This window comes from Dendrobates tinctorius, unplaced genomic scaffold (assembly GCF_039654945.1).
Source record: "Dendrobates tinctorius isolate UK_male_01 unplaced genomic scaffold, ASM3965494v1 ptg000016l, whole genome shotgun sequence".
Classification (NCBI taxonomy): domain Eukaryota; kingdom Metazoa; phylum Chordata; class Amphibia; order Anura; family Dendrobatidae; genus Dendrobates; species Dendrobates tinctorius.
Window position 1 is genome coordinate 18,126,108 of NW_027361684.1, and position 19,941 is coordinate 18,146,048.

Consider the following 19,941-nt stretch of genomic DNA (forward strand, 5'->3'; position numbering starts at 1 on the left):
TATGTTATCGTGGAGCTCGCTAGTGACCTTTACCTACAGCTTGGAGAGTTTCCTGTTGCAGCCACTAAAGCAAAGTGTAGAAATAAAATACATTCAAAATTGTGCCATTATTCTTTAATAGAAATGTCTGATATCGATATCAAGTGTATGATACTTCATTGTACATAGCGCATTATAAAATTCTATGCTGATGATCCATAAGAATAGAAAATGGTGACCAGAAGGGTTGTTGTCTCACCCACAATGATGTGTCCAAGGTTATGTCTTTTTTTTTCCCATGCAAAAGGCACAGTCACAAAAAAATCACGCTTTTATATAAGTTGGTAGAAGATAAAATCTCACATATAATTTCTCATCTTTGCTTCCCCATACATAAATAATTATAACCACAGTGTCGTCATCAATGGCATAAAAACAGCCAATGGTCAGGGGATATACCGTAATAACAAGGTACCTTTTACTTTTCCCTGGACGGTATCACATATAATCCCTTTTCTGATTTTTTGGGCTATAAGATGGCCAACCCGTTTAAATTGACCTTATTGAAGAGGTCTCAGCTTGATTTGCATGCATCACCCACATTTTATTTCTGTCACACCCTGGACTATAGAGCGTTCAAAATCAAGATGGGTGGACTTGTCAACAATAAATAAGTGCTACCGCCTCTTTATCCAAAAAAAAGCGTTCAAAACTCTCAATTACCTCCGTTCAGGCTAGAGTCACACGACCGATGTTCTCTCATTCAAAAAAGTTTGATCAGAGTGTGATCATACTGTGCTCTGATTTTCTCGGATGTGGAGAAGAAAAGAAAAATGCTCCATTCTGTCAGTCTGTGAATATCGGACTGCAGTCGGATGACATCCGAGTGCAGTCTGATCTTTTTTTCTTCCAAGGATCCACAGACATGAACGGTTGAGTGCGATCCGATAATCGGATACAACTTGTGCATGCTGCGATTTTCAACACACATGCAATATTAAAAAGCAGTGTATTCACAAAATCAATTGTCCTAGCAAGTTGTAATACATTTAGGGATCTCACCCCTATGGATACTTAATGTTTTATAGAAATCCAATACTTGCATGCTCCAGAAAACCCTGAGGCTGCAATCACACATGCAGCTTTTGATCAAGAGCCAAAGCCAGGACTTGGATTCAAAAGGAAAGGCTAAGGAAAGTCAGAGACTATTGTCCTTTGGATCCACTCCTGGCTTTGGCCTAAAAACTGCACCAAAAACTGCAAGTGTGATTCCAGCCTAATACATTCACTGCATTTCTTCAAGTAAACAGTAGTACTGACCCTTAGAAAACCTATATAAAAGCCCCAGAGACATCAAGCGCCTCCTAGATCTGTAAGGGTTCGAACAATCATCTCATATGAAAAGTATTTAGAACTCCATGTAAAAATTGACTTCTGTTTGGTCCATTGTCTCCTCAGATTTATGAGGATTGGTGCATCCACATAGATTTATGACCTGAAATTAATGAAACTCTCTGCTGTAATATAGAAAACAGATGACTGGTCTCATCAAGCTCCTAATGCTAAAAGCGACTTACAATTTAGAATAATTACGGCTACAGATGGGAGATTTGGAGAAGGCAGATGTTATAACCCCTCCGAATCTCAGTTATGGAATTATGGTCTTGATAAATATATAAATATAGGTCATAAAGGACATGGTATCATGAAATGGTTTCATGTAGGAATATCATATATAGCCGAGACCATGTGGTGTAAAACTTGGGACTGTTTGCATATGCTCTGTCATATTGATCCCCATGTCATATAACCCACATCTGTGGATGAACATTTATAATTATGAACCTTGTTTGCACTCCCCATTGCCCTATTTAATATATTTGTTCTCTTTCATTTATTGGGCCTTAATGGGAATCTATCAATAAGATCAACCTGTCGCACAAACCATGTGCTGGACTTTGAAATTAAAATGAATTGACACCTTTATATATTTTATCTGTTGCTGCATTCCCAAGAAATTAAAATTTGAATTCTTATGTAAACAAGGCATAAAGTGCCCTAGGAGTGATAGAGCGCTTAGCTAGTCTTTTTCTCCCCGGGTTGTTTCCTCACCTATCATCTGACTCTCTAGCTTGACAGCTTACTCTCTGACTTCCATTTCGGGTGTCCTATGTCACACAGACTATAAAATATGCTAAAGAGGCTATTGTTGGCTAAAATAACAACCTGTGGAGGTAAAGGCTCTTTATGTGCTCTGTCATGCCCAAAGCACTTAATTTATTTGCATATGAATTAAAACATAAATTTCTCAGGAATGCAGCAACAGATAGAAGATGGAAAGGTGTCAATGGATTAACATTTCCAAGACCTGCATGGTTATATATAGGCGGTTTAGGTAGGGTGATTGGTAGCATTGTCCAAATAATGGCATGTTTCATTCATAATGATATACAGGGTGGGCCATTTATATGGATACACCTAAATTAAAAGGGAATGGTTGGTGATATCATCTTCCTGTTTGTGGCACATTAGTATATGAGAGGGGGGAAACTTTTCAAGATGGGTGGTGACCATGGCGGCCATTTTGAAGTTGGCTCACCCCTTATTAATTTACTACATAGAGGTTGGCAATATCTATTACCAAAGAATAATGCTGCCTTGCTAGCTTTGCCACAACTGTGTGGGTCAATAACAGACCTCTTTCTACTTTTCCAGTTTGAGAAGAGAATCTTGTTTGGTCAAAGTCCCTTCATTCAGATCTCTTGTATGGGTGTGACATTAACTCAATAGTTACCTATTGGTGTCAGATCTTTTCCTTCTGGATGTCAGAATTTGCATACATTTCTACTGGGATCATGACCTGCTTTGTAAGACCTCCTATACCACCTGGAGGTCTACACAAGCTGAAACAGTCCTTATCTAGATTTTTCATATTAACATAAAAAAAGGATTTCACAAAATCGCTATCCATAGTATAGGCTATAATTTTCTTATTGCTGGGAGTCCAACCCAAAGCGATCACAAAAAAGGGAGTTCTGTAAAGCACCAGCTTGAACGCAACATAGGAGTGCATGGTCAACCTCCAATCCATTCTTTGTCTTAGGGACTGCAGGAGAACACTGAGTGCAGCACTCCACTCTTTCCGGCCGTTCCATCGACAATCAATAGAGAAAAGGGTTAAGCATGCATTGCATCCAAGACAGGAGCCCTGTTCATGAAGTTCCGGAGTTCCATTCTTTTAATCACTTTGGGTTACAGCGGTCAATCAGCTCAGCAAGTAAACCTCTATCAGATGAATAGAGGATAACCCTCAATTTTGGGAAAACCCTTTTTACTACCTATGAAACAACTTAGAATTAATCTTCATAATCCATTTACACAAATCACTGTTGATTTGTCAAAGTTTAGCAGGATATTTAATCACTACTACAATGCATCCACTTTTAGGTGGAAAAGAGCTAACGTCTTTATAAATTTTGGTCTGAGTGAGTCTCATGGACAATGCGCCCTGTATAAAAATGTATGCAAACTAGCTCTCCTCCAGAAGCAAGAAAACTGTCTAAAACATCTGTCTTCTGGAGAAGAGTTAATTTGCATAGTTCATACATTTCCAAATTATAGTTTCCAATTTCTTAAAGATGTATGAAAAAGTTTTTTCGCTGTTCTAACCTCGAACTGTTAAAAAACTCTACAAAAGTAAAGTACGCAAAAAGTTTTCATACCTGTCTTAGCGCCTCTAAAATGTGAGGTACGAGGGGCGCCTGAAAACTTCAAGGCCCACCCATGAAATCTTTTTTGCATGGTCTTGTTTTGCAATGCAATGTGTTATTTAGTTAGTTGAATGGTCTCATGAGCAATCTGGATTTATTTTGATTTTTTTTGTTTCCAGCATTTTAAAGTTGGGTGGCAAGGCTGAAATATGGAAATGGAGAAGTTGGCAAAGTTCACACATCGGCTGCTGCAATTCACTCCTGCGGTTTCCAACTGCTTCAGCACCCACCCTATTCCCCTGATTTGGCTCCCTCGGACTATCACCTATTCCCACAGATGAAAAAGCACCTTGATGGAAGGTGGAATTGCAGCCATTGCAGCAGCCGATGTGTGAACTTTGCCAACTTCTCCATTTCCATATTTCAGCCTTGCGACCCAACTTTAAAATGCTGTAACGGAAACAAAAAAAAAATCAAAATAAATCCAGATTGCTCATGAGACCATTCAACTAACTAAATAACATATTGCATTGCAAAACAAGACCATGCAAAAAAGATTTCATGGGTGGGCCTCAAAGTTTTCAGGCGCCCCTCGTATAGGTTGGTCACATTAACCTTAATAATTGACAGTGGACTTTTTTACCCCAACGTTAAAATTATGGATTGATTAATCCTGTAGACTGTGAGCCCTCGCGGGCAGGGTCCCCTCTCCTTATCTACTTGTGTGTCCCTTGTCTTACACATGTTTATTATACTTGTCTATATTTCCCCTTTTCATATATAAAGCGCCATGGAATAAATGGCGCTATATATAGATGCATAATAATAATAATAATGAAAGAGAGAATCCAAGAAGGTAAATGATCCCCGTTATGTTGGCACAGGTCCCTCAACATATCTGCCCTGAGTTTAAAACAAAGCATGGAAAACCATGTAGACCATCATAAAAGGATGCGATCAAACCAACTGCGTCAATACTATCTCTTTGAAATCTGTGGCTATTTTCTTAAATTTCCTCGAAAGTCAAAGCTTCCAAAAAAAAATGGAAGGTTTTTCAGTAACTCTATGTCGCTCGTTTCCCGATATCCGTCGCCCTGAATAGGACAATGTAGACTTATTATTCAACATAATAAACAACATCTAGTTCTTCATAAAATAGGACAATCATTTTAGAAAATAAATGCATATTAAATAACAAATTTGCTACATTCCTTAACAGTTTAACCAGAAATTTAGAACAATGTTTGGATATTGTTCCGGAATAGCATGCTTTGGTTTCTATAAAATGGAGAGGTTTCAAATCGTGGACTCATAGTTTAGCTAAATAATGTACCAATAATCATCAAAAGTGGTGTATAGTCAATATCTAAAGAACAGTCTTAAGCTGAAGAATGGACAAAAGAGTTTCCCATCAACTGGTGGAGCTGCTGACATTGACATCATTCAATACCTTCTCCTCGTCTTAGTATCATTAGTAAAATACAAGGTGGTTACATATTAGGAAGCATCTAGTTAACTTTGTGTCTGCACACTGTTCTCTTCTGAAGCGCTGACCACTTGCTCATCTTCAGTCTCCGTGGATGGGTCTTGATTCTCTAGGTCACTGAGCTGTCCCTCTCCAAATTCTAAAATAGTTGGCAAATTCCCTTGTTTAGGGCATCTTTTCTTGAGACTAACTAAAAAAGGCTGTGGCAGGGAGAAGATGTCCACATTATTGCCAAGGTCAATCCATGTCATGTTGGGAAACTTTTTAAGGTCTTTCAAAGTTTCAGTAATCTCCCTCAGGATGGATTTTGTCAAACGGTTTCCATTAAGCGCCAGAGTGGTAAGATGTGGAAGGCCACTGAGGACAGGCAAAAGATGTAAGAACATTTCATCAGTGAGTTCAGTAAAACAGAGTTCCACATTCTCAACGTCTTCTGAATTGTGCTGAAGATAAAGCATCACACGGTCTAAGTCCTTCATGATTAGAGGAATCCCCGAAAGATCTAGCATGCCATCTTGAGGTCTTGCCGATAGAATTGCCTTTAAGCTGCAGATAGAAGAAGAAATTAGGGCAAATTATTCACTGAAGATACTAACAATTACACAACTTGTTAAAGCACCACTCCGGCATCTTTTTTATTGCAGTACTGGAGGGAGGTTAGTAATGTAAGTTCCCTACCCCTAGTCATATTCACCAGCCGCTCCCTTCTTCTGTTATTGGCACCGCTCCGGTCATCTTCTGCAGGTTGTGACCTGCAGGATCGCTCCACTGTTTGCTGGGGGAGCTGGACATCACTTCTCAATGTTAGTCAATAGGAGCCAGAATGAGGCCAGAACAAGGCTCTCATAGACTTACATCGAGAGCTGGTAACCGTTACCTCTGACTTACCGTCAATCAGAAGTTGCAGTCACAAGATAGCGTATCGGGACGGGATCGGTGCCAGGACAGCAGAAGATGGCGGCTGTTAAGTATAACGCTAGGGGCAGGGAATTTACGTTAGTGTCACCACTTTGAAGCTGAAATAAGAAACGATGCTGGAGTGGTGCTTTAAAATAGTAAACAATGAAAACAGTTGCTGCACAAAAAACATTTTAATAAAAAAATAGTATAATGTTACAAAAGCATCTAGTGTCTTCTAGAAACGGCGCCAATCTTTCCGATTTAAATTTCAATGGAGCTGATCTGCGATACTCTCAGTTTGGGCTCATAGATTTCCTTACGGCTAGGGTCACACAACCGTATTTACACTCATCTTAGAGAATAGGGGCAATGATGAAAATCACACTGTGATCAAACTCTGATCAGCGTCTACTTAGTGTGAGCATAATGCAATTCGATTACCTCAGATGAGAAGAATATAGAGAAAAAAAAATTCTCTCATCTTCTCCATTCTGTCATCTGAGTGCAGTCCGAAGGTTCCCACGTATTCAATAACCTCCATGGCCGAATATCAGATCAAACTTGGGCATGCGGCAATTTGTCCCCTGAACCGACGCCATTCGCGGAACACAATACAGTAGGAAGTACAGGAAAAAAGATAATATTGCACTCAAATAGCTATAACCTGCTCTATTGACTGGTTTCCTCCAGTATAATTATCAGGACCAATGGTCACATACCCCATTGCAAAATTATTTTTGTCTGGTGATAAAAGTATGCCATCTTATGCTGTAAAGTGAAGAGATGCAGCCCGAAGTTAGTTTCTGAGCACACAAGGTCTATTACTGGAACAATGACAGATATGACCTCTCGGGTGCATTACCTAACGGATGCCACCGACTTCTAATGGCTCCATCATTGTTATTTTTTTCTCTTTTACAGGAAAGAATGCAGAAATATTCCCGACTATTCTGAACGTTGTAATGTAATGGAGAAATCGTTGCTCGGGCCATACTCGTTATTACAAACCGTCACTAGTGTTTCCATTACTCTCTATAATACTATCTAGAAACAAAATGATTTGGCTAAGTGCATAAAATAAGCAGAAGTTGTGTGTGTGAACACAGGAGGACATAATCCTGTAAAAGAAGAGCTAAGCCGAACTCATACCAATGGTAAAAGGTTTAACCGTAAGGATATCACTGGAGAGACGGATACAACCGCTCAATCTCTAGGCTGCTTACACGGCACCTGCTCCTGTATGACTGGTCCTCTTCACAAAGAGCCACAACAATTACTATGAAATGTAAAGATGAACTAAACATGGCTGAATTTACTCGGCTCACACGCACATTGTGTTTTCCATTTAGAACCGTATTCATGATTCTTTGCCGCAAATGTGAGCGATGGCTCTTTGACCTGGTTGCAACCAACCTCTGATGCAAGAGTAAACATTTGGAGAATTCTGTACAGATTATTCATTCTGAACGGCTGTAGAAAATCTCATCTTCTGCACATTTTAGGACACCATGGTGGTTCAGTGGATAGCACTACAGCCTTGCAGCACTGGGGTTCTGAGTTCTAATCCCACCAAGGACAACATCTGCAAGGAGTTTGTATGTTCTCCCTGTGTTTGTGTGGGTTTCCTCGCACACTGCATAGACTTACTGATAGGGAATCTAGATTATGATCTCTGATCGGGACAGTGATAATGTTTGTAAAGTGCTATATTAATGGTGCCATATAAGTGAATAAAAATATTAGTCCTGCATACATCAAATTTTTATCTTATCGGTAACATACGACCTTAGCAATGGCAATGGTAGCCACCAGTACACAATATTGTCAGACCTTATCTGTTCAAAGTCAATCTTTTCTGGAACTGGCTGACATGCCGGTTGCTGTTCTGCTCAGTGAACTCGCCCTATGTGTTTCAATACATTATAGGACGTCATGATACATAAAAGAAGGAAGGTCCTATTGCAAAAATCAAAATAGCCCCCAATTATGGAGTCAGGGTTTGTCACCAAAGACAGAAGGGCCTCATATTTGTTTTCCTCTCTAAGCTTTCCAGAAAGTTTGTGCCAATTTACCACCATCCACATTGTGGATTTCAGCTTTCAGCAGAATCATCAGCACCCAGACACTTTTGGAGAATGAACCGTTTTACTTAAAAATGCAGCTACCATGATCTGCGTCATCACAACATGTAGGCTAATAGGGAAGAACTGATGCAAATAAATCAAAGGAGTCACACATTATAGTATTAACAAACGTTAACATTTAACAGAGCATTCTCTGCTGTTTGCTCAGTAGAGTCATAACAACATAAGCCTGCAGCTGTTGTATACTCCAAAGCAAGCTATGGTTCACAGCAATGCAGATCTTCTGGAGAAGGTAAGCCTAAATTATATCACTGCCCGGCAGCAAAGTAAAAGGGACTACCCATACCAGGCGCGGGTCCTCTATCTACAAGGGCCTTTATACCCATTAGACTGATATTATGGTAAGTTAGCCTTTCACTCCGGCCAACAATGCTTCCGCTGAGCATAGTAGGCAGTATAAGATTGAAGTCAATATGGCAGGATCTAAACTGGAAAGAAATCCTTGTTTTATACCATCTCATGCCATGAGTGGCACCTTACAGTCGGTGCCCATTTTCCTTTAAAGCCTTATGAACATGGGCGGCACGGTGGCTCAGTGGTTAGGGGTCCTGGGTTCGAATCCCACCAAGGGCAACATCTGCAAGGAGTTTGTATGTTCTCCCCGTGGGTTTGCGTGGGTTTCCTCCGGGTACTCCGGTTTCCTCCCACATTCTAAAGACATACTAATAGGGAATTTAGATTGTGAGCCCCATCGGGACAGTGATGGTAATGTGTGCAAACTGTAAAGCGCTGCGGAATATGTTAGCGCTATATAAAAATAAAGATTATTATTATGATGAACATTGGGGGTTTTTTTCCAGACGTTTAATCACCATGACAGGTAATCATCCTTTGTGTTGTTGTTACAATGCTGCCTCCTGTTTTCTCCCTTTCCTCCGCTTGCATTTTGTAATTGTTAATGGCTTTGAGTCCTACCGCGAAAAGAACATGAAAAATGATTATCATTATGAGGATATAATATGAGGTCTATTATAGACGCGGTATCTTTTCATCTATCTAGCTCAGTGCTTTTATATATGGGGGACAATCAGCCGGCCCTTTCTCGGCTGTCATTTTTGCATACAAACTTCACAAAAGAGGTCAGTGGTTGAGATTTATAGTAAAACTGTGGCAGAGAATGTTTTTCATGTATTGTCTGCTGCAGCTGAAGATCACATCGCTATTAGGCTGACGTTATGGTCGCGTCAGAGCCTCCGTAATATTTCATGGAAGAACAGTGGAGCTCGCAGCTTTATTCTTTCCATCAATATGTCAGACACAGTATGATCAGACCCCAGCAGACCTCCATTACGAGATAACAAGTTCCTTAGGGCACCGGTGGTGTTTGTATGGTGATGCATTTGGCACTTCACCATTTTTGTTTTACTTCTACTAAGACAAGTGAAAATCAGAAATGCCAATGTGAACTCACACAGTTCTTACATCATTATACAATGCTGGAATAGGAGGGGAAGCAAATAAAAAAAACAGCCAATTTCATAGGCAGCGTGGTGGCTCACTGGTTACCAAGATGTTCTGGGCTGAAAATTGACCAAGTGTTTGTGTGGGTCTCCTCTGTGTACTCTGGTACCCTCCCACACTACAAGTGATAGGAAATTAAAAAATTGAGCCCCATTGGGGAGAGTGAGTGATGAAGATATTTGTAAAGCAGTGATGAGCGAACTTCCTCCGAAAAGGTGTTATCTGAGCATGCTCGAGTTCTAACCGAGTGTCTTCGGCGTGCTTGAAAAATAAGTTTGATTCTCCGCAGCTGCATGTCTACACGTTAGGGAGCCGCAACACATGCAAGGATTGCCTAACAGGCATTCCCTGCATGTGTTGCAGTCATTGAACAGCCACGAGACATGCAGCTGCGGAGACTCGAATATATTTTTCAAGCACGCCGAAGTCACTCGGTTAGAACTCAAGCATGCTCAGATAACACCTTATCCGAGCATGTTCACTCATCACTAATGTAAAGCACTCTGATATAATTTACCACTAAATGGATATGTTCACAAGTACCAAAATTCCGGTAAAACCTGTACTTGGATATCTCTTGCATTCCGACATAAAGAATTTCAGGTGGGATCCTGAATGATCAACAAGATTAACCTATCCTGAAGTTAAGAGATAACTTTATAAGATAAGAATAATCCTTTAAGCACAGGTCACTATGGCTTAAAGGGAATTTCCCACCTAAACTATTAATATGGGCATACAGGCTATAAACTGCTGAAAACAGTCCTCCCAGTATGTCTCATATCATTTACTTTGTTGCTGAGAAATCATCTTTTATCACTTTATATAAGTGACCTCTTCCAGGCTCCAGGGAGGACGCTGCCTGGTAAATAACTCTGCCTCCAGAGCTTATTTTCCATGAAGGGGAGTTACCAGTGTGATGGCCGCTCTCTGCTCTCCTGACAACTGACACACGTGCCGGTTACTCTAAGCTTCAGCTTCCATCTCACAGGCAGACAGGGCTGCAATACTGTTCCAATACAGCAGAGCTGAGAGAGAAGCAAAAATGAGTTTGCAAAAAGACAAATTTAATTTCTCCCATTCTGTGCTAGCTACTTGTCTCACACTGGGAACTCCTCCTTCATGTAAAATAAGCTCTGGAGGCAGAGTTTTCTCCAGGCACCATCCACCCGGGAGCCTGGAAGAGCTCATTTATATAAAGTGATAAAATATTTCTCAGCAGCAAAAAGGCATCTGATATCAGACACACAGGGAGGACTGTTTTCAGCAGCCTATAACCTGTGTTCAAATATTAATAGCATTTTTTCAAATGTGGAGACATATAAGCTATACTGTGCCCTCATAGACAGACCCCGGTAGAAACATCACCCACTACATGGCCATGATATTTACCAAGAGTCTGTTAGATAGCAAAAGACAAAGGCTAGGGTCACACCAGTGTACATTCTCTCATCCAACACAATTGGCCTCATTATGCAAATTTTGATCAAAAACCGGTCATAGTGTGATCCAATTCTCTCGGATGAGGAGAAAATGGAGAAAAAGATTTCTACATCTTATTAATTGTGTCAGTCCATGAAAATCAGACTTCACTCAGATGACATCCGAGTGCAGTCCAATAGTTTCCACAGACTCACTGACTTGCATGGCTGAGTGTGATCCAAATATCGTATCAAACTCTGGCATGCTGCTTTTCCTCATACCGGCTCTGTCCGAGCAATAAAATCAAAACATGTACGGCCCCATAGACCAGCACTGGTCCAAGTGCGATCTGATGTTTTGTCGGGTCACTCTCAGACCGAAAATAGGGTCATCTGCATGAGCCCTAAGGATGTCTCATCCCCGACCCATAGACTTTATCATATTCGTCTTTTAGAAAACTTCACAGGGCCAAGATTTATGAGTTTCTAGTACTGCCTCCTCTCATTGGTGCGATGTGGACTGTTACCAGCAGCAGTTATGACTCCCGGCCATCCCTCACCTCGTTCTCTGGAAGGAGAAGAGGCCGAGAGATCAGGGACACAGAGGCAGCTGGAGGACACATGCTCTGCACAGGATGGATGCAGGAGCAGCGGGAGATGTGACCAGCCCAGAGGTGGAGCTGTGCAGACCGGGGGCGGCGTGCCTGCACTGTGAGGCCGACGCTATGCAAGTTTGCAAACAAAATAAACTTTATCGAAATTGTAGAAACTGCCTGGCCACGCCGCTGCATGTGGAACTGTGAAGTGATGCTGTGCGTCTCCTGCATCATAGAGCCAGCAGCAGCATCAGCACCACAGGAGAGGAAGGGGGCCTCTACCAGCCTAATTTACAGAGTGCACGCCCCTCTCTGACATCAGATGACTCGGGTACGGCCCCCTTCCTCTCCTCTTAGGATTGATGCTGCCGCTGGCTCTAGGATCGAACCGCACATTTCAGCAGTTCTTTGGGCCCCTCTCCATCGGGGCCCCTGTGTGGCTGCACTGGCAGTATGTCCGCCTCTGCATTAAATATTTGCACTAGAACGGTGTTTCCCAAACCCCCCGTCGTCTCGGACCCTCAACAAATCATGTTTTCAGGATTTCCTTCCTATTGCACAGGTGAGAGAACCTGTGGAAATTCCTGATCCCTTAATAGTAACGGATCTGCTTAATTTAAGGCATTTTGGAAAGATGATGTGACCAGCCCAGAGGTGGAGCTGTGCAGACCGGGGGCGGCGTGCCTGCACTGTGAGGCCGACTTGTGCTAGAAAAGGATCAGCACCTTCATACCCTACACGATAACAAGAAAAACAGAAATAACGTTCTATGGGGGAAACGTGTCCCACAGGAAGGAAGGGGCTCTGACGTTTATAGGGAGAGCTATACATGTATTCCAACAGACACCTTATTAGAAATCCTCCTGAGAGCAAAGATACAACGTAACAACGTATGAAAAAAAAATGTGATTTGGGTTTGGAATAAATATTTATATCCAGTAATATTAGCAAAAAATCACAGTAGCTGCACAATTCATGTCAATAGATTTATTAAATGGTTAGTATTCAATTTATTGTATTATACCTTTATGATATTTATCATATCTCTCTGTATACCTACATCCACCCCATCCTACCGGATATACAGTATATAGGACGGCATTAACAATGATTAAAATGTAGAAACCCAAAAAAGTAAAAAATTAGAGTTTATTCCAGTGATATTGAGCTATAGGGACGCTATCGCTTTAAATATTAGCTATGCGGCTGCCGAAGATGTCACAGCTCATCCCCTTATCACATCACGATGGAAGGTTCTATATGCAGCCGCCGACCGGACACTGATTTGAGGGTTTTAGTTGGAGTTGGACAGTAAGTACCCCGCCATCGCCCCTGCTACATTTTGTTATTTCCCATTTATTTGATATCTTTCCTCCATGTAATTAGTTCCTTCTCTTGTTTCTAGGTGTTTTTTTCAGCGATATTTGATTTGTACCAGTGTTTCAGGAGTAAGAGGAGAGTGACAAGTGGATACGGACGGTCCAAAATTTGGACATGGACCATCCACTATTTTCTCGGAATTGGGTATGTCAGTATTTACCTTGAAATATAGAATTTGGGAAAAAAACAAGGAGGTGGGGTAACAGGATAATGTAATATACCGTCATGTAGTGCACAGAATATAATCCAGGTAATCCCTCACTGGTACAGGCACAATACAAGAGATTATAACCGGAGGGATGACGTCTGTAGGACGGGATCTAGATGGACATTTTACGTCAGTTATTTCCAACTGTCATTTTCACATCTTCCCTGAAGTGGGCGGGGCTTATTTGAAGCATGGCGGTGCACCTGACCAATGATGTGAGCCACAATTAATTAATGGTGCTATATAAATGAGTAAAATCAATAAAGAAAAATAAAAAACATTATTAGTGGAAATGTTACAAGATGCACCAATTATTGGTAATGCAGATGTGCCATGGAGATAATACCCCCCAGCTACAATGTAGAGACCATACTGTAAGGCTGAATTCACACAAGCAATTTTTGATGTAGGTCTTTTTTTTGTTATTTAAAAAAACAGTGGAGATGAACAAGTCTTACAAAATTCAATTTTGACAGATTTGCTTACATTCAGTAGGTGGCGTAGATTTAGACCGATTTGAAGCTGCCAGCCAAATGAAAGCAAATTCTGCACCAACTGCCCCGAGGGAAGGAAAAGGATTAAAATAAACAGAAATATCATTATTCTCACTTTTCCTCACCTGTTCTTCTGCTGCCTCTGTTGCCTTCCCTGGAAGATCAGATGACCAATATTTAGGACTGAGATTTGCGATGGCACCGGAGGCGGCATAAGAACAGGCGAAGAAAAATGAGTATTGTTTATTTTAACCCCGACCAACCCTCAAAAAATCCAGCAATAAGGCAGCCGACCGGATACGTTTTTGACCGAACAAATTCTAATCCACCAAAATTTAAGGGAAATTCAAAACTAATTAAATTTTATTGATTTGCTGATCTCTAAACGAATCCCATTCTGAAAGAGCGTAAAAATCCACAGCAGATGGTAAGAATCCTCCAGACCTTCAAAATCTGCAGAAAGTCTTCACTGTATCACAATCCACAAAGTTGTGCCCCTATATCCATGGAATCGATCTGTATTCGCCTGATTAGGATAGCATGCATTTCTTTCACAAGAAACATTTTTTCATACAAGCAAAGGAATATTATAATAGATAAGAACTGGACCTGTGACGTTAAATTAGAACTGTTTGAGTTCTTTTGCCTTCAAATTTTTCTCATTTTTTTAAAAATATTTGTTAAAACATTGAAATAAAATTTTATTTTCTTATTGTTTATTATTGTGGTCACTTCTATTTTCATACCAGCAATTGCTGCTGTTGGATCTGGTATATGTTGTGCACATGTAAGGTTGGGTTCAGACATGACAGTTCAGAAGATTTCTTCTACTACAGAATTTGCCATAGAATTGCTGTGGTTTTGCCTCACAACACAACGCAGATTTTTCCGCCCATGTCTTGTACTGTAAAATGTCATAAACCAACATCAACATCTTCACCCATAATCTGTGACACATGCCTGACACATGCAGATTGTATCACTGACCTTACTGCTGGTTTTCAGAACAGTTCCACAATTTATATTTTATACTAGCTGAAGAGCCCGGCGTTGCCTGGGCATAGTAACCAACTGTGGTTATAACAAATTATAATGATTACATTGCACATAAAACCATTTCACATCATATATTCAACACTACAGATTTGCAACACAAATTAACTAAACGATTACCCAAGTATCCTCTCCTGTGTGATACTTTCTGCTGAGCTGTGTATCTAATCCTATCGTGTGTTACTGACTGCTCAGCCATGTATCTAATCCTATCCTGTGTGATACTGACTGCTGAGCAGTGTATCTAATCCTATCGTGTGTTACTGACTGCTCAGCCATGTATCTAATCCTATCCTGTGTGATACTGACTGCTGAGCTGTGTATCTAATCCTATCGTGTGTTACTGACTGCTCAGCCATGTATCTAATCCTATCCTGTGTGATACTGACTGCTGAGCTGTGTATCTAACCCTATCCTGTGTGATACTGACTGCTGAGCCGTGTATCTAATCCTATCCTGTGTGATACTGACTGCTGAGCCGTGTATCTAATCCTCTCCTGTGTGATACTGACTGCTCAGCCGTGTATCTAATCCACTCCTGTGTGATACTGACTGCTGAGCTGGGTATCTAATCCTATCGTGTGTTACTGACTGCTCAGCCATGTATCTAATCCTATCCTGTGTGATACTGACTGCTCAGCCATATATCTAATCCTATCCTGTGTGATACTGACTGCTGAGCAGTGTATCTAATCCTATCCTGTGTGATACTGACTGCTCAGCCGTGTATCTAATCCTCTCCTGTGTGATACTGACTGCTGAGTCATGTATCCCATGTATCTAATACTATCCTGTGTGATACCATCTGCTGAGCTGTGTATCTAACCCTATCCTGTGTGATACTGACTGCTGAGCCGTGTATCTAATCCTATCCTGTGTGATACTGACTGCTGAGCTGTGTATCTAATCCTATCCTGTGTGACACTTACTGCTCAGCTGTATCTAATCCTCTCCTGTGTGATACTGACTGCTGAGCTGTGTATCTAATCCTATCCTGTGTGATACTGACTGCTGAGCCGTGTATCTAATCCTATCCTGTGTGATACTGGGCTCCCCCTGCAGTCTGTGTCAGAGGGTGGTCTGTGTTGGCACGGTAATAAATTGTGTTATTTCCAGCTTTACAGATGGACAATAACACCATAGAAATGATAAGAATAATAGGCCTCAGTTACCACAACTGTCTACAAAGAAAACTGTTGCTGATAGCAACCAATCACAGCTCATTTTTCATCTTTTAAACAGCTCTGTGACAGCGTGGCGACTTTTGTGTTTCGACTTTTATGTGGCGAGGTTGGTGTATGTGTGGTGAAATGTGTGCTGAGGGTGGTATATGTGTTGAAGCACGTGGTAGTGTGTGGCACATTTTGTGTGTGTGTTCATATCCCCGTGTGTGGTGAGTATCCCATGTCAGGGCCCCACCTTAGCAACTGTACGGTATATACTCTTTGGCGCCATCGCTCTCATTCTTTAAGTCCCCCTTGTTCACATCTGGCAGCTGTCAATTTGCCTCCAACACTTTTCCTTTCACTTTTTCCCCATTATGTAGATAGGGACAAAATTGTTTGGTAAATTGGAACGCGCGGGGTTAAAATTTCACCTCACAACATAGCCTATGACGCTCTCGGGGTCCAGACGTGTGACTGTGCCAAATTTTGTGGCTGTACCTGCCACGGTGCGGATGCCAATCCCGGACATACATACATACACACACACACACACATTGAGCTTTATATATTAGATTGTCTGGGAATTTTGCCTAAAGGAATAAAACATTTAAAGGAAAAACTTAGTGTTCGTTAAGACAAGCATGTTGTTGGTTGGCGTACTCTTTGTATGTATGACGGATCACACACGGGTAAATGTGTGTGGAAGAAAATTGGATAAAAAATCCCATCCCACACTATTCTGTCTTACTATATAGAATAGTGTGTGCAATAGATGGCAGCAGAGCGCCGGAGAGCACATGGAGCTACACGTGGAGCCAATCGAGTCCACATTTTGCAGACATTACTGGCCCATTTGTTGATACGGCTGTCTGAACCCGGCCTTACGCTTCTCACTTGTGGATCTCCTGCCTGTGTGACTCCAGGATAAATTCTGGCATCATGGCGTCCTTAATAATGTGCAGACAAAGAATCCAAACCCCATGTGAGAGCGGATTCTCCACCCAGCAGATGTAATAAACTCTTAGATTTCATTTCTTCTCGTTGTGATACTTGACTCATGAACAATCAGGTCTTTTAATATAATGTGTGGAAGATTGAAAAAAAAGATTGAACCTAATGAAGGATTGGCCCACAACTCGTGGAAGATGAGAGACATTCCATACTGATCTGTAGTAGGGAACGTTTCTTCTCTCCCAACTGTTGTCCAGATACAGAGAACGGGTCTAACAAACATGAGGGCATTTTACTTCTATCCCAGGGGCGCACATATCATTGGTGCAACCGGGGGCTCAAAGGGTAAGGGATCCACAACCACCTCCATAGCAGGTGGAATTGTGCATTATTATGAGCTATTGGACTGTAAATGGTCCATATATTGCTCCTGGACAGGGGCCTCTTCTGTGTGTGACCGCCAGTGCTCCTCTAACCCCCCACATTATCACATATATCCAATAGATCAGATGGATATAGATGGATATTCTTGGTCTGGAGATGAAATGGTTTTTCTTACATTTACAGATTCCAGCATCCAAGTACAATAAGGAGCTGCAGACGCCATGTGACACCAAAGTAATTGGACTTTTTATATTATTACTGTATGTCGCGAGATACATTATATTCTCCACTGACTCTCTGTTACTGTTACAGGCGGCAGTGACCGGCGTACAGGGTGAGTTCTGCCATTATATAACAACTGACCTCCATAGTTTCCAAGTCTCACATCTTCTACCAACACACTTCACTTGTCATAGATTTACTTCATCACCTCCATTGTTTTTGTTTTTTTTAATAGAAGATGCATACTAAAAACATTACCCATTATAGTCGTGCTGATCAAATCCCTAAATTAGCATGAAACTTTCTGATGCATGCATATTTATCATTTTCCAAAATCACAAGCCCATAGGCCTCCTGCAGATGGCGCTACCTATATAGATCCTGTACGGAGACACATGAGCACCCGCTACTCCTGGCTCCAGGGCCGGTTTTAGACAAAGTGGGGCCCTAGGCAAAAGTTTAAAGTGGGGCCCCAAATGTTAACATTGTAAAACCACACATTTAGGTTACATTACATGAGCAGGAAGTGGATACAGGTGGCAGAGGGGCCTGGAGCCAGTGCTGGCACTGTGGCCCCCATATTCAGGGGCCTTATATCGGTCAATGGGTCTGCCACTATTAGCATTACACAGGAGCGTGGCTAGGATCAGAAAAGATTGGAGGGCCAGGCCCCAAGACAAAAAGTTGTCCCCCAACCCCCTCTTAATTTTTTTTTAACACTGCAGATAACACAGCAGGGCTCCCAACTGTCCTGGATCCAGCGGAACAGTCCTGATTTTGACACTCCCACCCGATATCCAGGCCGGGATTGCAGTTTTCCCACACTGCGAATCAGCCACCACGCCCACCTGTCATTTCAGAAGGGGCTGTGTACCGATCGCCATACAATTCCCTCTATGCATAGCACACTCCAGAACAGAAGCCCTCCCCGGCTCATGTGACCAGTCACATGACTCTGACCTCATCTTATGTAACACCAGAGATAGCAGTAATAACTCTTGGAGAACAGATAATGTAGTAGATGTCACCTGCAGTCCTATGTAACACCACAGATAGTCTTACTCTGAAACGCTATGGCTATGTTCACATGCATTTTTTTCAGTAGCCAAAACCTGTTCAATTGGCAGTAAAAATGTTGCGTTCAAAACACCTGTTTTTCAGCTTGTTTTCTGGGGTTATTTACACTTTTCTCAGCTTTTTTTAAAGTGAGGATGATTGCTTTGTCTACAGTATGTTTAAGGCCACGTTCACACGTTGAGTATTCGGTCAGTATTTCTCATAAGTATGTGCAAGTCAAAACCAGGAGGGTGAGAAATCCAGAAGTGGTGACCTGTTTCTGTTATACTTTTCCTCTGATTGTTCCACTGCTGTTTCTGCATTACAAATCCTGATGTGAAATACTGACCAAATACTGAACGTGTGAATGACACTTAATAGTTTAATTCACCAAAACCATTTCAAAAATTGCAGCAAAAAATACTGATGCAATATCTGCAGCTTTCTTTTTTATTCTTTCATTGCTTTCTAAAGGTGAAAACACACTGAAAGAAGTGACACGTTGTAGATTTAAAAAGTGCTACAGTTCTGAAATTCAGTCTGAAAAAAATCAAGCGCATGCAGGAGATTTCGGAAATCTCATATGGTTTGCTGGCACTTTAAAAAGCCGCTCTTGGCCACGTTCATATGCAGAATTTCTGCAGCTTTTTCTTCTGCAAATAAGAAGCTTACAGCATTTTACAGCACAAGCAAAGACTGAGATTTTCAGAGATCTCCCGCACACCCTTTTATTTTCTCCTGACTGAATTTCACAACTGCAGCGTTCTTTAAATCTGCAGCGTCACTTCTTTCAGCAATTTTTTGCACCCGTAGAAAGCAATGAAAAAGTTTTAGAAAATCTCACCCCTACCATGTACTGGACGCAGTGATTTTGCACGGTTCAGTGACCACATGTGGAATCACCTGCGTTCAAAAGATGGCAGCAGTTTAGACGGAGCACAAGTCCGCTACGTTCAAAGTGCTGCCATTTCCGGATCGTCTGCACATACCCTAAAAAATGGGCATTTTGAAAGCAGTGTTTTTACTGCCAAGAGAGCCAGCTTTAAAATAGTAACATAGTTTTGAAGGCTGAAGGAAGACCTTATGTCCATCTAGTTCAGCCTATTTTTAGTGCAGCTGTTCTGCATTGTTGATCCTGGGGAAGGCAAAAAACCCACAGAGTAGAAGCCAATTTTCTCCATAGGGAAAAAAATTCCTTCCCCTAAGCTGCGTCAACCATCTACCTATAATATTATGTTATTCGTAACCTTCTATACTGTTACTCACAAGAAAAGCATCCATTCCTTTCTTACATTCATTCAGTGAGTTGGCCATCACCACTTCCTCAGGA

At 41.4% G+C, this 19,941-nt stretch overlaps 1 protein-coding gene across 1 annotated transcript in view; it reads right to left on the minus strand.

Moving 5' to 3' along the window:
• Positions 1-4,170: 4,170 nt before the first annotated feature.
• The window catches only part of LRRC75A (leucine rich repeat containing 75A), a 478,221-nt gene continuing 462,450 nt past the window's right edge, over positions 4,171-19,941 (minus strand). Inside the window, exon 4 of the mRNA XM_073565538.1 lies at positions 4,171-5,721. Within this exon, the coding sequence (XP_073421639.1) occupies positions 5,202-5,721 (520 nt within the window). The 3' untranslated portion in view covers positions 4,171-5,201. The remainder of the gene's footprint in view (positions 5,722-19,941) is intronic.